This window comes from Gobius niger (assembly GCF_951799975.1).
Source record: "Gobius niger genome assembly, chromosome: 13".
Taxonomy (NCBI): domain Eukaryota; kingdom Metazoa; phylum Chordata; class Actinopteri; order Gobiiformes; family Gobiidae; genus Gobius; species Gobius niger.
The window spans coordinates 25,218,075-25,242,987 of record NC_136864.1 but is presented as its reverse complement, the minus strand read 5'-3'; the positions used below and the strand labels follow the sequence as shown (position 1 = coordinate 25,242,987).

General features: G+C 42.7%; 1 protein-coding gene across 1 annotated transcript in view; it reads left to right on the top strand.

The window, feature by feature from the left end:
• Positions 1–24,913, top strand: part of pth1r (parathyroid hormone 1 receptor) — a 141,939-nt gene that overhangs the window by 78,953 nt on the left and 38,073 nt on the right. The window contains exons 3-4 of the mRNA XM_079569176.1: positions 24,271–24,381; positions 24,615–24,733. Of these exons, the coding sequence (XP_079425302.1) occupies positions 24,271–24,381; positions 24,615–24,733 (230 nt within the window). The remainder of the gene's footprint in view (positions 1–24,270; positions 24,382–24,614; positions 24,734–24,913) is intronic.

Sequence of the window (24,913 nt, the reverse complement as noted above, 5' to 3'; positions counted from 1 at the left end):
CATGCAGACACAGGGGTTAGACACACAACACACATGCAGACACAAAGGGTTAGACACACAACACACATGCAGACACAAAGGGTTAGACACACAACACACATGCAGACACAGGGGTTAGACACAGGGGTTAGACACAGCACACATGCAGACACAGGGGTTAGACACAACACACATGCAGACACAGGGGTTAGACACACAACATACATGCAGACACAGGGGTTAGACACACAACACACATGCAGACACAGGGGTTAGACACACAACACACATGCAGACACAGGGGTTAGACACACAACACACATGCAGACACAGGGGTTAGACACACAGCACACATGCAGACACAGGGGTTAGACACACAGCACACATGCAGACACAAGGGTTAGACACTTAGCACACATGCAGACACAGGGGTTAGACACACAGCACACATACAGACACAGGGGTTAGACACAACACACATGCAGACACAGGGGTTAGACAAAGCACACATGCAGACACAGGGGTTAGACACACAACACACATGCAGACACAGGGGTTAGACACAACACACATGCAGACACAGGGGTTAGACACAACACTCATGCAGACACAGGGGTTAGACACACAGCACACATGCAGACACAGGGGTTAGACACACAGCACACATGCAGACACAGGGGTTAGACACACAACACACATGCAGACACAGGGGTTAGACACAGCACACATGCAGACACAGGGGTTAGACACACAGCACACATGCAGACACAGGGGTTAGACACACAGCACACATGCAGACACAGGGGTTAGACACACAACACACATGCAGACACAGGGGTTAGACACAACACACATGCAGACACAGGGGTTAGACACAGCACACATGCAGACACAGGGGTTAGACACACAACACACATGCAGACACAAAGGGTTAGACACACAACACACATGCAGACACAGGGGTTAGACACAACACACATGCAGACACAGGGGTTAGACACACAACACACATGCAGACACAGGGGTTAGACACAACACTCATGCAGACACAGGGGTTAGACACACAACACACATGCAGACACAGGGGTTAGACACACAACACACATGCAGACACAGGGGTTAGACACAACACTCATGCAGACACAGGGGTTAGACACACAACACACATGCAGACACAGGGGTTAGACACAGCACACATGCAGACACAGGGGTTAGACACAGCACACATGCAGACACAGGGGTTAGAGACACAGCACACATGCAGACACAGGGGTTAGACACACAACACACATGCAGACACAGGGGTTAGACACAGCACACATGCAGACACAGATAGGGGTAATTTAATCCAACTATGAAACACCTCTCATTCTCTCACATGTAGAGCTCAGTCAACAAGTAAACAGCTCGCGGGAGAGACTTGTTCGCTTTAAAGAGCCGACTCTTTGTACCGACCCATCGCTGGCGTCGGCCGAACTTTCTATGGTAAACAAAAAGTGCTTGAGGAAATGTTTTGATCACATGCTGTATTAAAGTCTATGTTTCACAGGTGGCTGATTCAAAAAGGGTCAATGCTTTGAGTCTTTTTGTCTTTTGAAGAATACAGATCTCTGTGTGCCCGACCAAGCTTTTGAGATGCTCTCCGGTGTATTGCCAGTGCCAGAGATAATTGCATTGTTTTGACCCTCTCAGGCTCTTGTAGTTTGATCCCCTGAGGCCGGTATGTTTGGAGTTTGGGGTCTTTGATGCCGCTCTATAGCCCGGGGGGATTCAACCTCGGCTGCTGTTCCAGACTCACCCTTCTCGCGTCGCTTCACTTTGAGTTCGGGCCTTTTTAACCCCGCGGCAGGTGCCATGAGTCCTCTGAGGCTGTTTATTGTGGAGTTTAACTGACAGAGATGCAGTCCTAACCCAAAGCAGAACTCGATATTGTATAGATTTTTATAGAAACATAGCAATGAAAGGCTACAACCATAAGAAAAGGTCGTCCACACGCGTCTTCATTCACCAATATTGACATGTTTGGTATCAACGCGTAGCACAATAGGCAATCGAGATGACGCTGTAGTCCAAATATGGGCATTTCCTCTCTTGGCCATTGTTGTGGCTGAAGACCTATTATTAGATTCAGATATTCAAATATAGGCAACACAAAATGACAGAAAATGTTCTAGTTTCTAAATTTAAAAAAAGCAATATCCCTATTCATTTGTTGTGTCTTTCCTTAACCCCTTAACTCCCACCTGAACCGAGCACATTTTCTCCAGTTTGGCTTTACCCCAATCCAAAAGCTTCTGGAAAAAAAAGGTGTGAAAATAGCAACAGAACTGAGATGAAAACAATGATGAAGATGTGACAAAAAAGACAAAAAATGTACAATAAAAATGACCAAAAATGTCAAGAAAAGACAAAAAAAAATGACCAAAAATGTGACAACAAATTAAAAAAAAAGAAAAAAAAAAGTGAGTTGAAAAAAATGACTTGAATACCCCCCCCCCAAAAAAAGGATGGGAAAAAAATCTGATGACGGGAGGAAAAAGATCCATTTAGATGAGCTTTGTAGATCTTAGCTTGGGTTGTTGCACGGGCCTACAGGATTTGGGTAAAGCTGAACTGGAGAAAATGCTCTCGGAACCGGGCACATTTTCTCCAGTTTGACTGACATATCGGGCCGATAAATAAAACGTGACACAAACGTGAGGCGTTACACTGGCCTATAACCGAAGTGGAGAAAATGCATTCGGTTTAGGCAGGTGGTTAAAGTGGTTAAAGTGGACATGTCATACATATGGAGATTAAAAATAGACTTGAAATCATTATTTTGGGTGCCTCAGCTTTGATATTTTAGGTTTTATAATTTGAAAGAGCTGGTGAAAATCTTGACTTGGGCTCCGCCCGCTGGCAGCTATAGGAATCATTTTGTTGAAAAAACAAGTTTAAAGGGATATTTTGGGATTTTTGACATAGGGCCTCATTTCCTAGTTATCCAGAGTGTTGTCGATTTCTGTAGATATATCTATTTTTTAATTCATGCAGTCCTTATATTTGAGGAGTTTAGTGGTGCTAGGCTAGCACTAGGCTAACGCATGTCTATGGTAACTAGTAGCCTGCATTAAAAACCTCTTTAAAATCATCGGGTAGTCCTCCAAACATTGCCATATCTGTGTAAAAAACTGCTGTAGATCCGGTACCCTGGCAGATCACTCCGCCGCTGCGTAGCTTAGAACCAGGAAACTGATGCAGCTAAAAAATAAGTTCCTTTAAACGCAAAATGGTTACAAAAAAAAATTCAGTCAACATCGGCATCTATCTAATATCGGTAGTCTGGTGTTATAAGTGATCTGCCTCAGGTGCACTGTGCTTGGGTCAGACTGTTTTTAATGCAGGCTACTGGCTACCATAGACATGCGTTAGCCTACTGCTAGCCTAGCACCACTAAACTCCTCAAATATAAGGACTGCATGAATTAAAAAAATATGTGTATCTCCAGAAATCAACAACACTCTGGATAACTAGTCCAAAATCCTAAATATTCCTTTAAGGATGGATAGGGCGTGGTTAGCAGCTCCAGAAGTGCGTGATAAACACACTTCGAGCCCAGAACGTCTCAGAATCGACAATGTTGGATTAGGGGTTTACAAAAATGTTTGAGGACAGTTTTGGGGCTTGAACAATGACACAGTTGTAATCAGGAAGTACAGAACGAGGCGCTGACACCGTAGAAGAAGAAACAGCTACATTTAATAGCTTTGTCCAGGGATTAACTCAAAACTGTGAGAATGTTGCATGAAGCACGTATGTGTATTTAGGCTTGAGTGTCAACGCCTTTCACAGAGGCTCTGGTGTCAATATTTTTTTTTTTCATATTTTTATTTGGACGTCTCTCTTTTATTTAGATGTCTCTCTTCGCTCGTTCCTTCTACACTAACCTGTTTTGCCCAATGAAACCTGCCACAACAACAACAACAAAAACGTTGCTACTGTAAAAGCTCTTTTTGAACCAGAACTTACTTTTTTCCCTCCAAAAGGCACGTTCTATTTATATGTGTCTGAATAGACTTTTCATGCACTCCCCAAAGGTTTCCTGTCAGGGCTGATACGTACTAACATGTCCCAGAGGCCATGGCTCAGAGCGACGAGATTTCGAAGGCACAAAGACCGAGATGTGATCAGGCAGAGGAGGGACAGAGGAGAGCGGGCAAGGGGAATTTAATCAACGGAATAATACAGTACGAGTGAGAGAGGCGCTACCTGGGAGAGAGGGGGGAAAAAAACAGCATACGCAGAGGACAAGTGTCGGACTCCGGGCCCTGATTGAACGTGATTGGCGGAGGTTAACCGTAATTGCTTGTATAAGTCCCATAGCATTAGTCAGCGCGATGGGGGCTGTGTGGAATTGAAGGTTCAAGTCTTGGATTTGCTGTGGACAAAATCAGCGACGGCTTTAAGACAATCAAAACTCCTTTTCTTTTCCACCTACATCAGGCACTTTCAAGCAGCAAGGAACCACTCACCCATTCACACTGGAGACTAGGCGGGTGAAGTGTCTTGCCCAAGGACCCAACGACAGTGTGCATCTTCAGGAGGCGGGATTCGAACCCCCGAACTTCAGATCATGTGACGCCCCAAAATAAAGAGATAAATGTGTTTTTATGGGAGAATAGACGGGTCGATAAAGGCCCTCTACCCAATATTTTTGTGGAATTATTTATTTTGCCCATCAGTAAAAGGATTTGGGAATAAAGACAATCTTATTATGCAGTTAGTTCAGCTGTATACAGTAGTTATGAACTACTTGTTGTTAGCATTACAATGACATTAAAGGTCCTTTTTGCAAAAGAAAGACCTTAGGGCTAGGCAAGTTTGGAAAAACAATGTTTTAAAGGGATATTTCAGGATTTTTGACATCATTGCCTAGTTATCTAGAGTGTTGTTGATTTCTGGAGATATATGTTTTTTTTTTTTAATTCATGCAGTCCTTATATTTAAAGAGTTTTGTGATGCTAGGCTAGCGCATGTCTATGGTAACTAGTGGCCTGCATTACAAACATCTTCAAATCATGGGGTCGTCCTCCAAACGTTATTTGATTTGTAGAAAGCTCCTTTGTGAATTCCACATGTAGTCATGCCGGCTGCAGGTAAACAAACTACTGTAGATCTGGTAACCGAGCAGATCACTCCGCCGCTGCGTAGCTTACAACCAGGAAGCTGATGCTGCGCAAATGTAAGTTCTTTTAAACGCAAAATGGTTATATTTGAAAAAAAATAATAATAATAATGTCAACACAGACATTTATATGGGTAGTCTGGTGTTATAAGTGATTTGCCTCAGGTGCTCTGTGCTTGGGTCAGACTGTTTTTAATGCAGGCCACTAGATACCATAGACATGCACTAGCCTAGCACTAGCCTAGCACCACTGAACTCTTCAAATATAAGGACTGCATGGAAAAAAAACCCCTCCAGAAATCAACACTTTGGAAAACTTGGTAATGAGGCCCTATATCAAAAATCCTGAAATATCCCTTTAATCGTTAAAGTTTTACGATTAAAACAATAAATGTGACCTTTTCTGGACTTCTAGCCTCAAAAGACAACATCCCGTACACCCCTATACCACGCAACATACAAACATCTGCAAACAAAAAAGTGGAATGTTTGAAGAATGTCAGGAGCAGACAGCGAGCGCATGATTTGTGTTCGACCGGGAGCCTCACAGGTCTACGACTTGCGACCCTGTCCTGCAATTGTGCTCCGCTGTCCCTCTGACGTTCCTGTGGCTCTATATTGCGGCTTGAGGAAATTCCATATTTTCACTGCCGGTCTTTAAACGCCCCCCTCTCGCTCTCTCCCGCAGACCCTAACCCCTCATCCGTGTCCCACTGCGGTCGTGTCATTGCAAAACCTTATACCATCCAGATTGGGAGTTTTTGAGATTCTTTTCATCATTTTGTTTTGAACCACCGTAACCCCCTCTCCAAATGAAACCTGTGATTGAAATATGCGCTCGCTCGCTCGCTGACCCCCTTGCCACGGGGCGTTCTGCTCTCATCGTGGTACAGCTGGTGGGGAATGTCAATAACGGCCTGATTTGGGGGGGAAAAAAAGTATGGAGAATGGGTTTCGTGAGCCGACGAGGCGCCGAGCTGTATTGTCTGCGGAGTGATTGTGGGCTTTAGATATGCTGCTGTCTGTGAAGATGGGGAATGGTTCGTGATTGTCAGCTTGGTAATGGATGCAGACGGAAGTGTGTCACATCCATCCATTTATGTTGAAAGGAACAGGCCACGGTTTTTCCATACTGAGATATGTTCTTACATGAGGTTAGATGAGTAGATGCGTAACTGTCTGGTCTTTGTGCATGCGCTCAGTCATGCAAAAAGACCATAAGACGTTGTTAGCATTTAGCCTCTCCCAGCATGTTCCTATAAATTCAAACTGGGGTGAAGTTAGAAGCGACCAAGCTGTTCCAGGTTCCAGAGTTACACAAAAGAGATGAAGAGCGTGGTAGCTTCTACTAGGAAAGACACTATCAGATGTAATATTTTATCTACCCAAAGTAACACGGTTCTAAATACATCTGATGGTCTACTTGTTCCAGAGGAAACACTGGACAGTTTCGTCCTGGTTAATCCTGAGATGCTTGATGGTAAATGGTAAATGGTCTCAACTTATATAGCGCTTTTCCACCTACATTAGGCACTCAAAGCACTTTACAGCAAGGATCCACTCACCCATTCATACTCTCATTCATACACCAATGTACGCAGACACTGGGGGCAATGTGGGTGAAGTGTCTTGCCCAAGGACACAACGACAATGTGCACTTTCAGGAGGTGGGATTCGAACCCCCGACCTTCCGATCATGAGACGACCCTCTCTACCATCTGTGCCACTGTCGCCCCCCAAGTTGATCAAGTTTTCTCCTCAGTGATGTGTCTTTTAGACCCGGTCCCAACCCCGTTTTTAAAACAATTTATGGATCTTTTAGAGACGAGCTTCTAAACATGATGAATTGCTCTCTTCAGACGAGGGCCTTCCCTGCTGCGTTTAAAGGGGCGGTGGTGAGGTCCCTGTTGAAGAAGAGCAATTTGGACTGTGTGTTTCAGGATCGATTTTAAAGTTCTTTTAATGGTTTTTAAATGTCTTAATGGTCTTGGTCCTTCTTATCTTTCAGAACTGCTTTTACCTTATGAACCTTCACTGCCCCTTTGCTCCTCCGGCAGGGGTCTCCTAGTTATTCCTAAAGTCAACAAAAAGACTCATGGTGAGGCGTCTTTCCAATTCCATTCATGTTTTTAAGAGCAGGCTCAAGACCCACCTTTTTAGCTTAGTTTTTAACTGACTAATCTATTTATTTAATCCTAATATATAAAATATATATATGGGAGGTTGTGCCAGGCGCATTGTTTTAAATGTGGTAATCTGTAAAGCACTTTGTGATACCTTTCGGCATGAAAAGTGCTTTATAAATAAAGTTTTATTGATTGATTGATACTTCACCCCAGTTTGGAGCTATAGGAATATGCTGGAGGAGGCTAAATGCTAACAATGTCTTTGGTATTTTTGCGTGACTGAGCGCACGAGTAAAGACCAGACAGGTACGCATCAACTCGTCTAAGATCAGGTAAGAACATATCTCAGTATGGAAAAACGATGGCCCACTCCTTTAATCCAACTGGAACCACTATTATTTTCGACATTTTCTGGCAGATTAAGAGCAAATTTAGCACATTCCAATAGTCAAGATTGAGTCTGTGTGGATGATTTTGTCAATATAACATTATGGAGCACGTAACAATACAATCCTATCGAAGCTCCTGTGTTGTGATACGCAAATGTGTTTGTCTAACCATAGTCTTTATTCATTCATTCAGGCCGTATCACAGCATGCACTATAGCTACAGTAATAAAGGCTTAACCTCTTAACCCCCACCTGATCCGAGCACATTTTCAAAAACAACAAAAACATGACAAAAAAATGTTCGAAAAGAGACAAAAATGCTTCAAAAATGGGACAAAAACGTGACGACAATGTGACAGCAAAGCTAGGCTCACTTTTGTAGGTCTTGGCTTTCAAATGAGGCATTACACTGTTGCTCTCCAGTCCAGAAGCTTTCAGATTTGGGTAGGGCCGAACTGGAGAAAATGTACTCGGTTCAGGTGAGGGTTAAGAGATTAAAGTCCACACTGATCTTTATCAGCATAATACAAACCTCAATTTTGTATCGTGCAATGCCCAGCCCTATGTTTTTGACGTATCATGTATCACATAGAATTTCTGGTAAGTCGTTCGTTCACATAACGCCACCACTTAGTTTTTTTTTGGAGTTTGGAGTTTGGAGGAAGGAATGAGGAAGGTATCAGAGGCCTACCTGATCGCCATGTCAGGTAGCTTATTGAAACAAGGCCACAACCTGCAGGGCTGGGTACTGTTAAACAATACCACTCTGGAATCAGTAAAAAAGTTGTTGTGATGTTTTTTTGCCCAAATTTTTGCTTGTCTTTTATTACTAATATTTTCCCTATTTCCTATTTTTGCCGCAATTTCTCCCAGTTGCCCCCAAAATTATTCTCCCTTTTTCACACATTTCCTCACACTACACCAACCCTATATAGCAAATGTGCTGATCTCCCACACATTATTGTTCTGTGTTCAGGTTCTCGATGACAAATATTCTCGTATAGGTATCGGAGAAAGTATTATTCAGGCATCAGAATCAAAAACAAAGTAAAAGTACTGGTATCAAAACGTACCAAGCCCCAACCTGTGACCTTTTTGTTTTTGTGGCAACTTTTTTGTTTTCAGTGTGCCAGTATATTAAAGGAATAGGCCACCGTTTTTACATACTAAGATATGTTCTTACCTAACCTTAGCCGAGTTAATATATTCCCGTATGGTCTTTGTCCGTGCGCTCTGTCAGGCAAACGGAGCACATACGCAGCCTCTCCCACATGTCATATAGCTCCAAGAAAGCTCACGATAGAAGCTACCAAGCTCTTCCACGTGTTTCCTATTTAAATAAAGTTACGTGAAGTGTTTTCATGCAAAGTATATTTACACAGAAATGTAGCATGTCGATTTTATAAGCAGATAAAAAGGGGTACTGTATTGTGAGGCGTAATGATACAGGAGCACAGCGTCCGCGCAGTAACTCCTAAAGACTTCCCCGCTCACTTCCGTCAATAGAAGCTGCGTGACTTGTAGAGAGCTCGCAGAGAACAGTTGAAGAAGCGTCGATAACTTGTGAACAATGCCTTTTACGTGCATCGTGCCGGGCTGTGATAACAAGCGGAAAGTATATAGTGTAGTAATGTTTCACAGATTTCCAACTCACCCCGGACGACGACACAGGACTCAGGACCTCGACCATGAGGTAGGAATGCGCCAGCACTTTCCGAAAATATATTTTCTGCTTGTTGTAAAAGGCTCTGTACAAGTCACGCAGCTTCTATTGACGGACGTGAGCGGGAGGAAGTCTTTAGGAGTTACTGCGCGGACGTTTTGCTCCTGTGTCATTACGCCTCACAATGTAGTACCCCTTTTTATTTGCTTATAAAATCGACATGCTACATTTCTGTGTAAATATACTTCGCATGAAAACACTTCACGTAACTTTATTTAAATAGGGAACACGTGGAGGAGCTTGGTAGCTTCTATCGTGAGCTTTTTCGGAGCTATGTGACATGTGGGAGAGGCTGCGTATGTGCTCCGTTTGCGTGACAGAGCGCACGGACAAAGACCAGACGGGAATATATTAACTTGGCTAAGGCTAGGTAAGAACATATCTTGGTATGTAAAAACGGTGGCCTATTCCTTTAACAGATTGTGTCAGTTGGGCCTCTTTTTTCCTCAGATCATCTTCATTTGATAGAATAACTAGACATAATTCAACATGTGTTTTTCCCCCTACAGGCTTCAAAACGTGACAGTCAAAGATGGCGCCTGTATGTTGTAAATGGTTTAATACAAATCATGAAGCATGAACAATTCGGGCAGTAAAGGTTAAGTTTCTCGTCTGCATGAGAGCCCTCCTTCAATTCCGCTTTACTAGATAATGGGCGCTTTTACACTTCCTGCTTCTATTTAATCGGTTCCCTCTTTTCCGCCACGCTTCCTTCACGTGTGTTGCCCGCAAGACTTCACGGCGTTCGCATCTCTTCAAGAACACGCCATTCTTTCAGCAACGAATGAACGCAAAGTTGTCACGAGGCTGATCGAAAATTTCACCTGGGGTTGAACTCTACCCTAATTCGAAGTCCGACTCTACTTTTTCTACAGTTACTTACTACAGCACCTCAATCTTTTAAACATGAGAGTCCTGCTGGCGTTCTGTGCTGCTGATGCCGCTATACCCAGCTTCAAAGCCTCACTGTTCGGGTGTTGGACCTCTGAGCACCGTCAGGCTAAATGTGTCCTGACAAGGCAGAGTGACTGGTGCCACGCGGGGTGAGCCGTCCACCACCCTAGGCACCGAGTCAGCAATCTGCGACATTCATTTCAAAATGCCCGTTACTTTTCACACCCAGTGCCACCTACCCAAGGATACTGCTAATATTAGAGCATTGAGTACTACAATCACAAAGGAAAGGTGGCGATTTGGCTCTAAGCCTATATAAAGGGGTGGGGGATGGTCTTAAAGGAACAGGCCACCGTTCTTACAGACTGAGATATGTTCTTGCCTGAGCTTAGACGAGTTGATGTGTATCGGTCTGGTCTTTGTGCGTGCCCTCAGTCACGCAAAAAAACGACCAAAAATGTTGTGAGCGTTTGACCTCTTCCAATGTATTCCTATAGCTCCAAAGGTGCGTATCAACTCGTCTGAGCTCAGGTAAGAACATATCAATCTCAGTATGGAAAAACACTGCGCCCTCAGTCACGCAGAAAGACCAAAGATGTTGTTAGCATTTGGCCTCTCCTGTGTATTCCTATAGCTCCAAACGGGGGTGAAGTTAGAAGCAACCAAGCTCTTCCACAGATCGACTGGTCAGCCTTATTCTGATGACTTAACGTGCTGAACCGAGCGGTCAAACTTTGGAAGAGAGAGGGCGCAGTGGGCTGAAAACAGCTGCTGAAATGCAAACACCGGGCGTGTGAAGACACATCAGCGCTCTGTTATAGTTTTTGTGCTCACTTTTAGTGCATGCGCCCTGGATCCCTGTGTAATGCGCGTGTTGATGTTGTATTGGCCCCTTCAGATATATAGATAGTTATCTGACACCATAATGTATCCGAAGTTTTGGAAATCACTCGACCATTTCCTGTAAATGACGCGAGCGCCAGCTTCCCCTGCGTCAGTAAACAACTCGCGATTATAAAGATTATTCCCAATGAGCCAATGACCGTCCGTTTCCGAAGACACATCATCGCGGGTGGTGATAATAACGTCGATAAAAAACCTGGCATATCAAGTCAAGCGCAATGACTCGTGCAAGCAGAGGGAGCCCTATCACGTTAGAGGCCGATCTCTGCACGCTCGTCTTGCGCCAGAAACAGATCTGTAAGCCACGACATCCATTTTCAAACGGTGTTACGAGGTGATAAGCAACGCCTGGTGAAAGTTGATATGCCCAAAGCGCCACAGTTCGGGGACGATGGGACATGAAAATACGATGATGATAATGATGGGACACATTCTGGACAGTTGTGTGAAAAGTTTCCATTTCTGTCATCATTGTTGTTTGTCCAAATTTAGGCAACAAATCAGGAATGGTTAGGTGGTGTAGGGAAAGGGTTTAGGCAAATTGTCTGAAAAAACGAACCGCCTCTTCCTGCAGGAACACGTTCGGCAGTACAGCTACAGCTGAACGGACGGATGCCTTGTTTACTCGCCAGAAACAAGACGACTTTTCAACATTCCCCTCAGACCAGTGAAAAGAAGGCCGTTTTATTCTCTCTTAAGCTCGTCCATTACTGACCCGTGAAGCTTACTCACTCGCCATGACGCGCAGCGCCCGATTCCCTGACCTCTTTTGGAACATCGCACACATCTGCTCCTCCGCTTAACAGCCCAAGAAATAAGTGTCAACCCTCTACCTTGAAGACTGCAGGGGTAATTCCCACGAGGCCTCGCGCTCCGGTAAGCACGCATGCCCCCCCCCCTTATTTGCGGTGCCCGATTTGAGATTGTAAGTCAAATGGCACGTTCAATCGGCGCTAATCTCAATCTTTGTCCGGGGCGCTTGTTTTGGAGCGGGACGTCATGTGGAAGTAATTTTTAAAAACAACTCGGAAAGTCAGACTATTGTTTTTGCCAAGTTGATAAGTCCGGGTCCGGGTCAGCGTTTCGAGATACGCGCGACAAAGGTTGGCGCTGCGTTTATTCCGGTCCCCGGCCTCGCTGAGTTTCATTGAAGTCGACGCAAGTGGGCGGAGGAATCTGCGCGCGACGAGAGGGCTTAAATGTTGCTGCCGTCTTAGTTGCAGTTAAAGTTGCGGTCTGTGAGATTGCAAAGTGAGGAGAGAGGGGAGGGAGATTTGCATGTAAACAATCACGACCACCCTCCTCCCCTTCTGACTGGACCAGAAAGCCGCTCTTAGTTTGTACAATTTGGAAAAAGAGAAAGTAATATCAAACACTTAATGACCAGCTCCCTCCCCCTTTCCCTCCTGATTGGTCCTGACAGGCCAGTTCGAAGGAAAGCTCGTCTCATTGGTCAAAGTGATGGCACAGAGGGATCCTGATTAGTTGTTGAAATCAGCAAAAGGAAGGCATATTATTTAATATCGCCTACTTTACGTCAAGTTTGCAGGCTTAGAAGGTCAACTCCTGTACATGTATTCTGCTAAATTTGAAAAACAGTTAAACTTGCAGACTATCACTTTAAAGTTAGCGATAGCAAGAGACGGATTAGAAGAAATGTTTGCGCTTTTACGTCGGTATTTGCCAACACTTGTTTTTGGGCGATGGTGGCTCAGATAGTAGAGCGGATCATGTCACGCTTACCCAGAAAAAACCTATGCACTCCATCACTTGCTCGTGCGTCACTTTTCTTCTGGTTTGCACTAGATCGGGTTGTTTGGTGAACTGAAAATATCGGCCTTTATATCGACTGTGAAGAGCTTTCAATTTCCTCAGTTTCCTCCAGATTTGTTCATAAGTAAAATACCAAAAGTACGGGCTTTTTCGATAGCTGCTGTACGGTCATACCCTTGACCCTCGTGTTTTGGCTCGCATATCAGTGTGGCGCACAACAGAGGTTACTCATCCCTCTTCATGTGGAAGCAGACTTGAATGGCCAGACGAGCTCAATGTCTCGAGTTCATGTCTCCAGGTAACGCGCTGATGGTCAATACAAACTTATCCGGCATTCAACATCGAGAAATCTGTTTTCATTTATCCTCTCGGACACTTTAGTGAATGAGTTATGCAACGTAAGGTGTCTTTGAGAAGTGCTAGATTGAACCAACACACCAAGTCAATCAATTTATCGATTTGCAAGAACGTTTGGTCATTCATGACAACAACAACAACTGTACTAGCAAAGCTCTACAACAAAAGCAAGATGACCATTTTTGTGACCAATATGCAGGAGGATTCCGAAGGGGTTCATGCCAAGTCATGCAGGAAATTTCAGACCAAAAGTCAGATGTGTCCAGATCGAGATGGTTTGGACGTGGCACATGGGGATAGTAAACATATGCTTGGGGGCTTCTGAGGCAACAGAAGTGCAGAGACAGAAGGTCTAGCCCTGGAGGGAAACCAAAAGAGGAGAATTGTGGATGTTGCGAAAGACGACATGACGTCTGTTGCATGAAAAAAAGATGAGGAGGAAACGGTTCGATGATGTAATCTGTCGATGAGCAAACAGCCAGACATGAAGTTAAACCAATGAGAACCTAAGGAGAACCACTGGCTCATGCAATAATCGATATACTGAAGGACAGTGAGAATTTATCTTCCCTTGGGTTTCGACTGGAGAGGTCGACCGATATGGGTTCTTCTAAGGCTGATGCCGATATTGGCCGATTTTTCCAAACGTCTATAATCCAGTAAAAACATAAATACTTGGCCGCTCCAGCAGAGGCCAATTTTATTTGATTACTTTAGATGATTCATAGTTTCTGCCCCAGCACGCGGTGATCAAAAATATAATTGTGGAGGTTAAAACTAACTCGAGCGACTGAATTCTCCAGGTTCTGTGCTACAAAATGACAGCATGTCCACATTGACGGAGGTTTAGTTGGTGAAACTTGTGTTGAACAAACCTGTTGCTAACCAGTTTTCATTGTGATGTTTCTCAGTTCCCCTTAGGCCCAGGGAGTTGTGGGAGGACTCGTTTTAAAGAACTGACGAAGTCTCTATCTCTTTTTTCGTCCCGGAGATATGGGCCTTTTATTGGCGTTAGATCGGCCGATGGCCGATATTGTAAAATCTCCAAATATCGGTCGACCTCTAGTTTCGACAGCTCTATACTGCTGGGTGATGAAGGGAAAGAAAATGCACTTTTACACAAGCCTGAAAGGTAAAAAATAGCCTGTAATGATTGGGTTTCAGGGACAGACATGAGCCTGGTTGAAAAGCCTGTCTTGGCTAAACAGCAGCATAACCTTCAAAAGCCTTTACAACATATTTTTACGCAGAAATTGCATTGTGTTTATGCTTTTGTCTCCTGTTTTGTTGAAGTGGTTGTCTCGTCTGGAATTCCCCGAGAGGAGAAAATGTATTTTCTACCACGCTCTGTTGTGGTCTAGCCTTGAAATGCGGCTCTTACATTTTGAGTCGCTTGCATTATTTTTTTTTTTCTCCCTCCTCTATATTTGTATTGCCTGACCACCCGTGCACTTTTTTTTCTTCCTTTACTGTAAACCTGTGGCTTTATGCACTCCATCATGCACCCTTGGGTGAACGCTATTTTCAACCTTCCTGACCATACTTAGAAAGCTTTTTTTAAGTATTTTTTTTGCAAGTTTTAGTAATGCTGTGCACTTCCTTTTTGAAAAACATATGTAGTGTTTGGTTTCATCCATCCTGCATAATCAGTCTGTCTCCTTCTCAACCTTCAGCCAATATCCAAGTTTTTTTTAAATATGCATACTGTATTTCTCACCGCACATGATCATATCCGCGCTTCTCTATGTAGCTTGCTAACTTTTTAGCCCTGTGTAAAATAGCCTTTCCCCCTCTCTCTTTTGGTAAGAAAAATCTGGCCTTAATCAGGCTTTTTGGAATATTTATGTCACTTTGTCAATGGAATTTCACTGTAAAGTAACTAAAAGAGTGTATTTCAATCAACTTTTTTTTTTACCATGTTACAACTCTCATCAAAAACATACCTGGGGTTGTGTTTTGAGGTGCCTGGCGCCTCTTTGAGTGATCTTTGGATCTTCACCTGTGGCTATTTTTGGGCTTTTTGGGAGCTTTTTGGGCAGCTTCAAAAAAAGCTCCTCCTGAAGTCGTACGTATACAGGAAATGCTTTCCTTCCTCATCTCACAGTCGCCTGCTAAGCGTTATCCTTTCATTGCCAAGTAAAATCGCTTCAAAAGGCATAATGCCCACTCTTTAACCTCTTAACCCCCGCCTAAACCGAGCCGATTTTCTCCAGTTTGTCTTTACCCAAGTCTAAAAGCTTCTTGAAAAAACCTCCCGTTAAAAACTAGCGATAAGAAAGCAACAAAATGAAACGAAAATGAACAGACAATAACAACAGGACAACAAAGAAACGCACCAAATGAGCCACAAAAGAGAAACGAGACGAAAATGAGACAAAAACGGGAATGAAAACGCACTGCAAAAGTCACAAAAAAGAGCCATAAAAAAGTGTCAACAACACATTAACAATGCAATGAAAAAGATTTGCAGGTCTTAGCTTTCAAATGAGGCACTGTGTATATACAGTATAAGAAACTGTGGGTGAAGCCGAACGGGAGAAAACGTGCACGGTTAAGATGGAGGTTAAGTAAACATTATCAACTAGTATTAAATTTCACTTTTCTTGATGGTGATGGACAAAATACTTGATTTTCATTTTTTCAGTTAAAGTATAACTTCCTCTGGTCAAACACTATTACTTAGCTTAATTGAAAGTGATTAAGTATTTGCTGTTGAAGGTACTTAAAGGAACACGCCACTGTTTTTCAATACTGAGATATGTTCTTACCTGAGCTTAGACGAGTTGATGCGTAACTGTCTGGTCAGTTACGCATCAACTAAGTAACTTGCAGTTCTAAGTAACTTGTTTACCTTAATATATCCCTTTCGTAGTCCCTCTCAGGGCAATACAATTGTTAATGAGATGTTTGGGGGGTCTTTCATCTCCCCCCTGGTGTCTCTGGCCAGAAAAGCACACCTGCAGCTTTCCCTTCTCTGACCCGGAGGCCCCAATACACACTAATGGCATCACGAAGAAGAAGCTAGCAGGCAAAGCTAACTGTGGGCTAGCACCACTAAAACAGTATTTACAGCCAAGTTTGAGTGACAAAATTATCTCCATTGTGTAATTGGATGTACCATATCCCTCTCTCCCTTTGTCTTTTCTGTCAGTGTAGTATTTACTCTCACGGACAATTAATGAGTAAAAAACCATAACATGCTACGACACCTGCAGTGGCGCTTATGGCTTCTACAGGTACGAGTTGCTTAGTTCTGCTTTAAGTGGACTTTGCAGCTTCAAAAGCAAAAATCTCACCCAAATTCCCAACACGACCGAACAAGTACAGACATTAGCAGTATATATGTATAGCGCCCCCTACTGTTCTGGAGTGTGCATCGTAAGGCTTTTAAATGGAACATGTATTTTTTGTTTTTCCTTTGGAGCCTTTATAGAAATGTAGTGAAGTAAAAATTAAAATGAAGAAAAATACTGCTCAAGTAAAAAATGCAAACTTCACATAAAAATCCGTGAATCGACGCCACGACCCTCTGCGTGCACGTACCGACCACTCCGCCACCGCACGTCCTCCCTCTTCATCTCTCAGTGGCAGCACATTGACCAGAGCAGATGTATTTTAGTCCCTCTTCCACCTCGGCTAAAAACACATCATTACAGCTAATTCCAAAACCGCGGGCAGATTCTGTGATGCAAATGCGGTCACTTATATTTTCCCATGCCTGTAAATTTACTCTTTTGTAATGATCTCGGTGTTATTCTATGAGCCGACCGCAAGCGCCGAAAGGCCACGGTATTTGTGCAAGGCTTGGAGATTTCAAGAAAAGCCACATCCCTTCAACTAACCTCAGTGAAGTATCAAAGAAAAAAAAAAGAAAAAAGTGTTTTAATAGTACACGGACAAGGCTTGGCTTGCAGGTTGGTGTTCCCGCACTGTCTGAAGCACTATTACCTCAAGTTAAAAAGTCTGGGGTTTGTTTCGGATCGTTTGTTGCTGATGTCTGACCGTAGACTTTGTCCACGAAGCCCCAGAGGCAGCTGCAAATCGCAAAAGTAAATTCTAAAACCGATACGAGTACGAGTACTTTGATTTGAGTACTTGCCGATACCGAATACTGATACGAGTCCAAGGCATTTTCTTCAACATACTTTTTGAAGTGAATAGACGGTTTATAGACTGACTAAAGTAGGCAACACTTTTAAGAGAAGTTATATCAGAATTGAACAGATGCCATACTATTTTTTTTATTTTCATTGAATATTATTAAAAAAATTTATTGCGCTGACCCTCATAGACAGAACAGCCCATGTCCAAAAGCTTTATTCTGCTTTATTCATTTATCTATTTTTATTTAACAATAGTATTGAGATGGTTGCTTTTTAGTGCAGCAATTTATCCAGTAGCTACAGCATTTTGATTTTTTTTCTGCAGCTCATTTTGCTCAATATGGATATGCTGTATCTCTTTAATTTGGATTTTCAGAGGACTTTTTAGTCGCTGGGTTAGTTTTGCAGATGAATAAGCCCCTGGGCATAAAACGGCGTGGGAATCGCCAGAAGCTAAGTTAACTAAAGTTATACTTTATTTATCTCTGTAGAGAAACGTGTTCTCTGCAATTGGCCCATCCTCGCTCGGGCAGGCTGGTAGTCAGAAAAACCTGTCCAGGGTTTTAATAAAGTCACCATCGCGTCCTCAAAGCACGTCCAGCTGCTCCGTGTGCAGGTCAGTCCCACGCCTCAAAATAACTCCTCCGATCAGCGCGAGCATCTCGTCTTCTCTCGGGTCAGTCTCATGATCGATCACAAACACAAACGCTCCGTCTAAACTCGCCTTTTACACAAGATAACAACAAATAATCCGGTCCGCGGTAAAAACGAAACAGAAACCTGCAGTGACATTGATGTCAATGTTCCGCTAACAGCAACGAAACACTTCTTGTTGTCCCGACAAAATAAAAGCCGTCAATGTTCCAGCCGCTGGGAGAGGGTTTGAAATGTTAATTAATAAATTAACCTAATATTTTAGATGCAAATGGACACAAATGTCGTTTTTCTTCGTTTTCCTGGTCGTCCGTTTTGCTCAAATAGAAATAAAGGCCTGTCTCTAATTGTGGCCTGGTTCCAATAAAGGCCTGGTCCTAGATGCCCTTGAGTAAATAAAGGCCCCGGCCTATATTAGAGCATTTACGGTATTCTTTTTTCACTTTAAAATATTGACAGGAAGTATAGTCTTTATCCTACAATAGGAAGTTATCTAAAAACATTCCGTGCACTGAGCCTATTGTCACTACCATTACTCCTACTACTACCACTCCTACCTCTGCTATTTTTCAACTACTGCCACTGCTATTTTTACCTCTGCTTTGTAAATTACACAAGTATCCAATTTCTGTCAGTAGGTGGTCCTGCAGCCCTGGAGTGGACTGCTATATCCCAGAATGTGTGGTCAGCGCGCACAGAACACAGCCTCTCCTGTCTCTCCCAATCACTCCGCTCCTCCACCCTTACTCTCTCATTTGTGACAAGCGACTTAGGCCAAACCGTCATTGGTTCACATGTTCCGTTGCAACATTTGATTACAGGAATGAGAATATAATGGCCGCAGCGCAAAGCTGGGGGAACAGCAGTGGAAGCTAGTTATTAGTGGTCGCAAACGGGCACATGTTTTCAATAAGGCGATAGCGAAGCCAAAACCATAACGCCGAAGCAAAGGCCAAGATCACCGCTGCTTCTCTGTGGAGCTCTAGCCTGTGCCGCCATGTTGGACAATTATATAGGACTACAATAGCGTTCCTCTGACTTTGAATTGGTGTGGCGGTTGTGTTTGATGGTGGCATGTTGGAAAATTGTTTGTAGGAAATGCAGTATGATGAGAGATTGGGAGATGGGAGTGATAAACATGCCAGGGTTGTGTGCAAAAGAGAAATGAGGACAAGAGGTTTTTGGGTTTGTCGGAAGGCGTTGAATTCTGAAGGAATCGTTAAGGGTTGAGTTAACAAGTGACAATCACAACTTTATTTATTGGGACAGTGCATGTTAATGAACAGGCCACTCCGGATTGTAGCCATGCGCACTCTCAAACACACTCTGGCCCCGAAACTAACAGAATGGTAAGAGGCCTTACGCCAAGCCCGATGTGCGTCAGCGTGCGCCATGATAAGAAGCTTCCGAATTGGGCTGTCAGTTACGAAGGAGTTAGGAAAAGAAGCCTCAATGCTAACTATCACAGCCACTTTAGCATAGCGACCTCTGGTGCTAGCTAACCGGTGATTAGAAGCTATCCCATACGCCACTGCGGACACCATGTTGTTGTTGATGGACACTATACAGTAGGGGGCGGCATGCACTTTTGTTTGGCCTGCACTCCACCAATAACTTTAAAGAAGAAGAAGAAGAAGCTGTTGGTGATGTCACTTCCCCTTCCCCTGGGTAAGGACGGTCGAATTGGGCAAATAGCTCTGAAGCTCTAGTTCACTAACTGCATAGACATCTAACAGTTGACCCCATGAAAGGTTAAGGATTAATTGCTAGTGTTAGTACTTAGAAGCTACAATATGATGGTTTCGGACACAGCCTCTCATTCATCCTGGCCTATTGTATATGTTTTTACTGGTAGGGGAAAGACCCCGTCCATGTGGGAATCGAACCCGGGACCTTCTTGCTGTGAAGCAAAAGCACTAGCTGCTGCGCCACCGAGCCATCCACCCATTTCAGGGAGAAATGCTGTAATGGTGTCATAAAATGTAGCGATACAAATAGACAAATAATACGCAAAGTCACCCCTGTTCCCGTGCTGAAATCGACAAAAATAAACTCAAAACAACAGAGGAACAAAGCATCTCTTTGTTGTAATATAGGATCATGATCAACTTCAAAGCCTGGCTACAACGAATATTATTTTTTCTAAAGATAGAGTGTCCTCTTGTGAAGACTTTGAGGGGAGTATGAGATCATTTTCCACGTTGGTTTTTGTTCTCTGCATTTTTAAAAAGGAGGCTTTCGATTGAAGCATCTGAATGTCCAGAGAGAACTGGACATTCAGACATAATGTCCCGCTATGCATTCTGAAAGGCAGTGACTATCAGTCTAGACGGGTCAATATGGACCACGATGCATTGCAAGAGTCGGAGGCGAACAGACAGCTACAGGTCTTTGAACTAAACACAACACAAATGAATAAAAGCAGCAGTTTTGATCGCGTTAGCTGCTTACTTTTAGCCTGAGCTGTTATTGATATAGTTTCCCTTCTCAAGCAAGAAGGCAATAACCCAAGCCATTTTCTTCAATCTGTGTCAAATAAAACTGATCTAGCTCATATTTATCCATAAATATTAAACCGTCTATTTAATTTGGTTGGCCTTTATTTCAGAAATATGTTTTACATTGGAGTTTAGCGAACTCATAGTCCACGAGTAAATCCTCCTCGTGGACGGAGTCAGTGTTTCGGCTCAATTTACATGTATATCAGAAATGGTTTGTTACGGTCATAGCCTTAGTTTTGTTGTGAAATAGAGATAATGAGGTTGTGTCTGGTTACTCCATCATCAATTAGTTTATTCTGAGCTAGAACAAAGCAAAGTGTCTTCACATAAACTCAGACCAGATTGAAACCAGTGTCTTTTTCAATGGCTCACAGAAACAAAGGGAAAGTGTCAGCCGTCACTTTGGGTGTCTCTCTCTCTAAAACCTAAAAATAATCATTAGAAAAGTAGCGTTAAATCAACAACAGATGCTTTTAACCATCGAAAACCATGACCACTATCAAAAGTGTCTAATATGAACTCTCTAAAGGACCTGAGTGCTGACCAGAAAAAAGAAAACATGACCATATTAGTCCAGTGCTCAGGTCTCTGCAAAATTACAGCAATATATATAAATTGCGGAATTATAAATGAATGATTGAGCGCCCCTGTATAAGCCGCACCAACAAAAAAGAAAAAAAAAAAAAAAAAAAGAAAGAAGTCGGTCAATACTAACTCTCCCATTCATTCTCAATGGTAAATATGGATGCAGAACACTTTTTGGCCACCAGCGTCAAATTGGGGGGCGCTGTTTCACTCCTTTCGCAAAGTTAAGGAAACACTTGTAGTGTCTTGGTATTTATCAATCGCAGAGCATTGTAGCATCAACTTTCACAGTTTTCCAACTTTTATTGCAAAGGTTGTTGACGAAGGTACATGTTAAAAATGGACTTATAAAAGAATTGATGCTGAACTGACACTTTCAAAAATAATCTAATGTGGCATTTTGTTTGAGTGAACAAATGAATGAGGTAAAGTCACTGTAAGTGCTGTAGATACAGTTGTTGTTTGCACTATATTGCTACAATAGTTGATTTTGTTCTACTGAAACTAGGGTTTTGCCATAGTTAACATTTGTTTTAATGTAGCATGATATTTGCTTAGATAGAATCAAATGCAAATGTATAGGCTACTGTACAGTATCTATACTACTGTTTTAGTGATTTTATTTGTCTTATACATTTGTTTCTATCTACACTCCGTTTAACTACTTTATTTAGTTTAGGCTTTTTTGTGCAAATATTGAATATAACTGTATTATTCTCTGGTCTAGTGCACCATTCACATCCACTATCCTGCCACACTGCATTTGTATTTGCAAAACAGCGCAGTATATAATCGAAGTTGATTATGATTATGACTTGCTGCTGCGCTCTTTTATTGGCCGATCTACATTTTCTGTTCTAAGGTATTCTAAAAGTCTGATGTCATAATGTTGTTACACATACAGTCATTGGCCAAGAGGCAGAAAACACACAAGAATCCAAGTGATACACTACATTAACCCCTTAACTCCCACCTGAACCGAGCACATTTTCTCCAGTTTGGCTTTACCCCAATCCAAAAGCTTCTGGAAAAAAGGTGTGAAAAAAGCGACAGAACTGAGACGAAAACAATGATGAAGATGAGACAAAAAACGGAGAATACTTTGACAAAAAAGTGACGAAAAAAATGACAAAAATGTGACAAAAAATGACCAAAAAAGACAAAAAATGGACACAAAAATGACAAAAAAATGTGACAAAAAAAATGACAAAAAAATGACGAAAAAATGACAAAAATTGACCAAAAAAATGACAAAAAATGTGACAAAAATGTTACCAAAAAAATGTTACCAAAAAAATGACAAAAAATGACAAAAAATGACAAAAAAATCTGATGATGTGAGGAAAAAGATCCATTTAGATGAGTTTTGTAGATCTTAGCTTTCAAACGAGGAATCCACTCTCTCGTAAATAGATGTTTATTTGTGGCACAATACTGTCATTCTATTAAAAGGGCCACTAATGCCCGTGTAAACACTACAAAGATAAGCAGCCAGGAGGCGGGGGTTAATTCTTTCACTCACACACGCCGCTCTGCATCCATTAGAAATAAGCACAGAGCCGTTAAGTGTGTCGGCGTTGTTCACTGATTGCAATTATTTGAAATCTGGCTTCAAGCAGATTCTTTCTACCTAAGAACCTTATCAAAGACTCAGCCATCTGTCCTGCGAAGAGGATCACAAAAGACTCCTTTATTGCATGGAATGGGGGAAACTGAGACGGAGAGGCAATTAGTTATGTTTGTGATCCATAAAACATGTATTGTATAACATGTAAGAGTGAGCATTTCCAACGTCCCCAAAACTTTATTCTGCTTAATGCTCTTTCTAATGAGCTGTGGGACAAAACGGTGAAGTTTCATGTAAGGATTTGGTTTCATCAGACTGTGATTGGTTAAATTCTCCAGCCCTCTAACTGGGATCATGACAAACGCTGACCATTATTGTGCGAGGAGTGGGCGGGGCCTGTGCCTGAGCTGTATTAGACTGGACAGACCTTTAAAACAATATGTTATTGTAATACTGCACGCACTTAGGAAGCTGGATACAAACATGGAATGAGTCACTATTGTAGCCACGGCCGCCCTGGGGCAGACTGACCATTTACCAAGTGGTTATAATATGCTGTTTATATCCTGATCTCTTATTATGTCAGTGGCCTCTGCTGGACACGTGTGGAATTCTTTTTTTTTTAAATTTTTTTTAAGCTGCCCCCTAGTGGCTGGAGTGAGCAAACGGGTTATTTCTTTAAATATCCATAACTCTGCACAGGAATGGGCGAAAGACTTTTTTTTTTTTTTTTTTTTTGACATGCTCAGGATTTCCTGCTCCTCAAATGGTCACATTAAATCATCTCCTTGACCTTGACACATGTGGGCTAGGTCCTCATCCAAATCCATTCTTTGATTATCCACTCCAGAAATAGCATCTTCTGTGTCATGCTGGTCATTACGAGACTTTTTTTTTGTTGCAAAGCTGTAAACAGAATAGCCGTGTAGTGTGCCTTTAAATAAAATCAAATTGCTTTGAGTAGAGGCCTTTCTCACATCTTCTCAGAGCCCCAGATCATGATTCGTTTTGCTCTTACAGGTCAAAGATGCATCTTTGGCGCAAGACCAAAGCATATTGGTCAGGATAAAGTGTGAAAGTGTCAATACTAACTCTCTCCCATTCATTCTCAATGGTAAATATGGATGCAGTACACTTTTTGGCCACCAGCGTCAAATTGGGGGGGCGCTGTTTCACTCCTTTCGCAAAGTTAAGGAAACACTTGTAGTATCTTGGTATTTATCAATCACAGAGCGTTGTAGCATCAACTTTCACATTTTTCCAACTTTTATTGCAGAGGTTGTTGACATCAACAAAGGTACATGTTAAAAATGGACTTATGAAAGAATTGATGCTGAACTGACACTTTCAAAATAATCTAATCTAATAATCTAATTGCTTTGAGTAGAGGCCTTTCTCACGTCTTCTCTGAGCCCCAGATCATGATTCTTTTTGCTCTTACAGGTCAAAGATGCACTTTGGCGCAAGACCAAAGCATATTCAGGATAAAGTGTGAAAGTGTGAAAATCTGAACACTCTGTGACAGCGTGTGTTGCTTTTCTCTGTGCAGACGGGTTCTGTTCACCAGAATGGGACGGCATCGTGTGCTGGCCCGAGGGTTCTCCGGGAAGGCTCGTCTCCACGCCGTGTCCAGAGTACATCTACGATTTCAATCATAGAGGTGAGTCGGATCCAGGACCCAGGACCAGCTGCCTCCGGGCGCAGTGAGAGGTGTCCCGCAGCGAACAGGTGCAGTTTATATGAAGAAGAAAGGGCTTAGAATTGTTCAAAATGTAAACTCATCCAAGAATAAACACTTAGGTCTCCAAAACTACAGATTTCATTAGAGGAGGGCGTTGTGCGCTGATTAAAAAAGAAAGTGAATGAAATGTTTCTTCTCTGGTGGGTTCGCAGGACACGTGTATCGGCGCTGTGACAGTAACGGGACGTGGGAGCTGGCCACGACCAACAACAAAACCTGGGCCAACTACAGCGAGTGCGCCAAGTTCCTCTACAACCAGAGCCATAACAAGGTGAGGGAAAGATCACAGCTTCACCGACACAGCATGACCAGGAATCTGCGTCCGTGGTGTTGTTTTATTATATGTACAGCAGTGTATACTACGAGAGCGTCATTCGAGCTCCAATTGTTTGAACACAATTACAGGTACAGGTACAGGTACTAAGTGAAATATTTAGTACATAAAAAATCA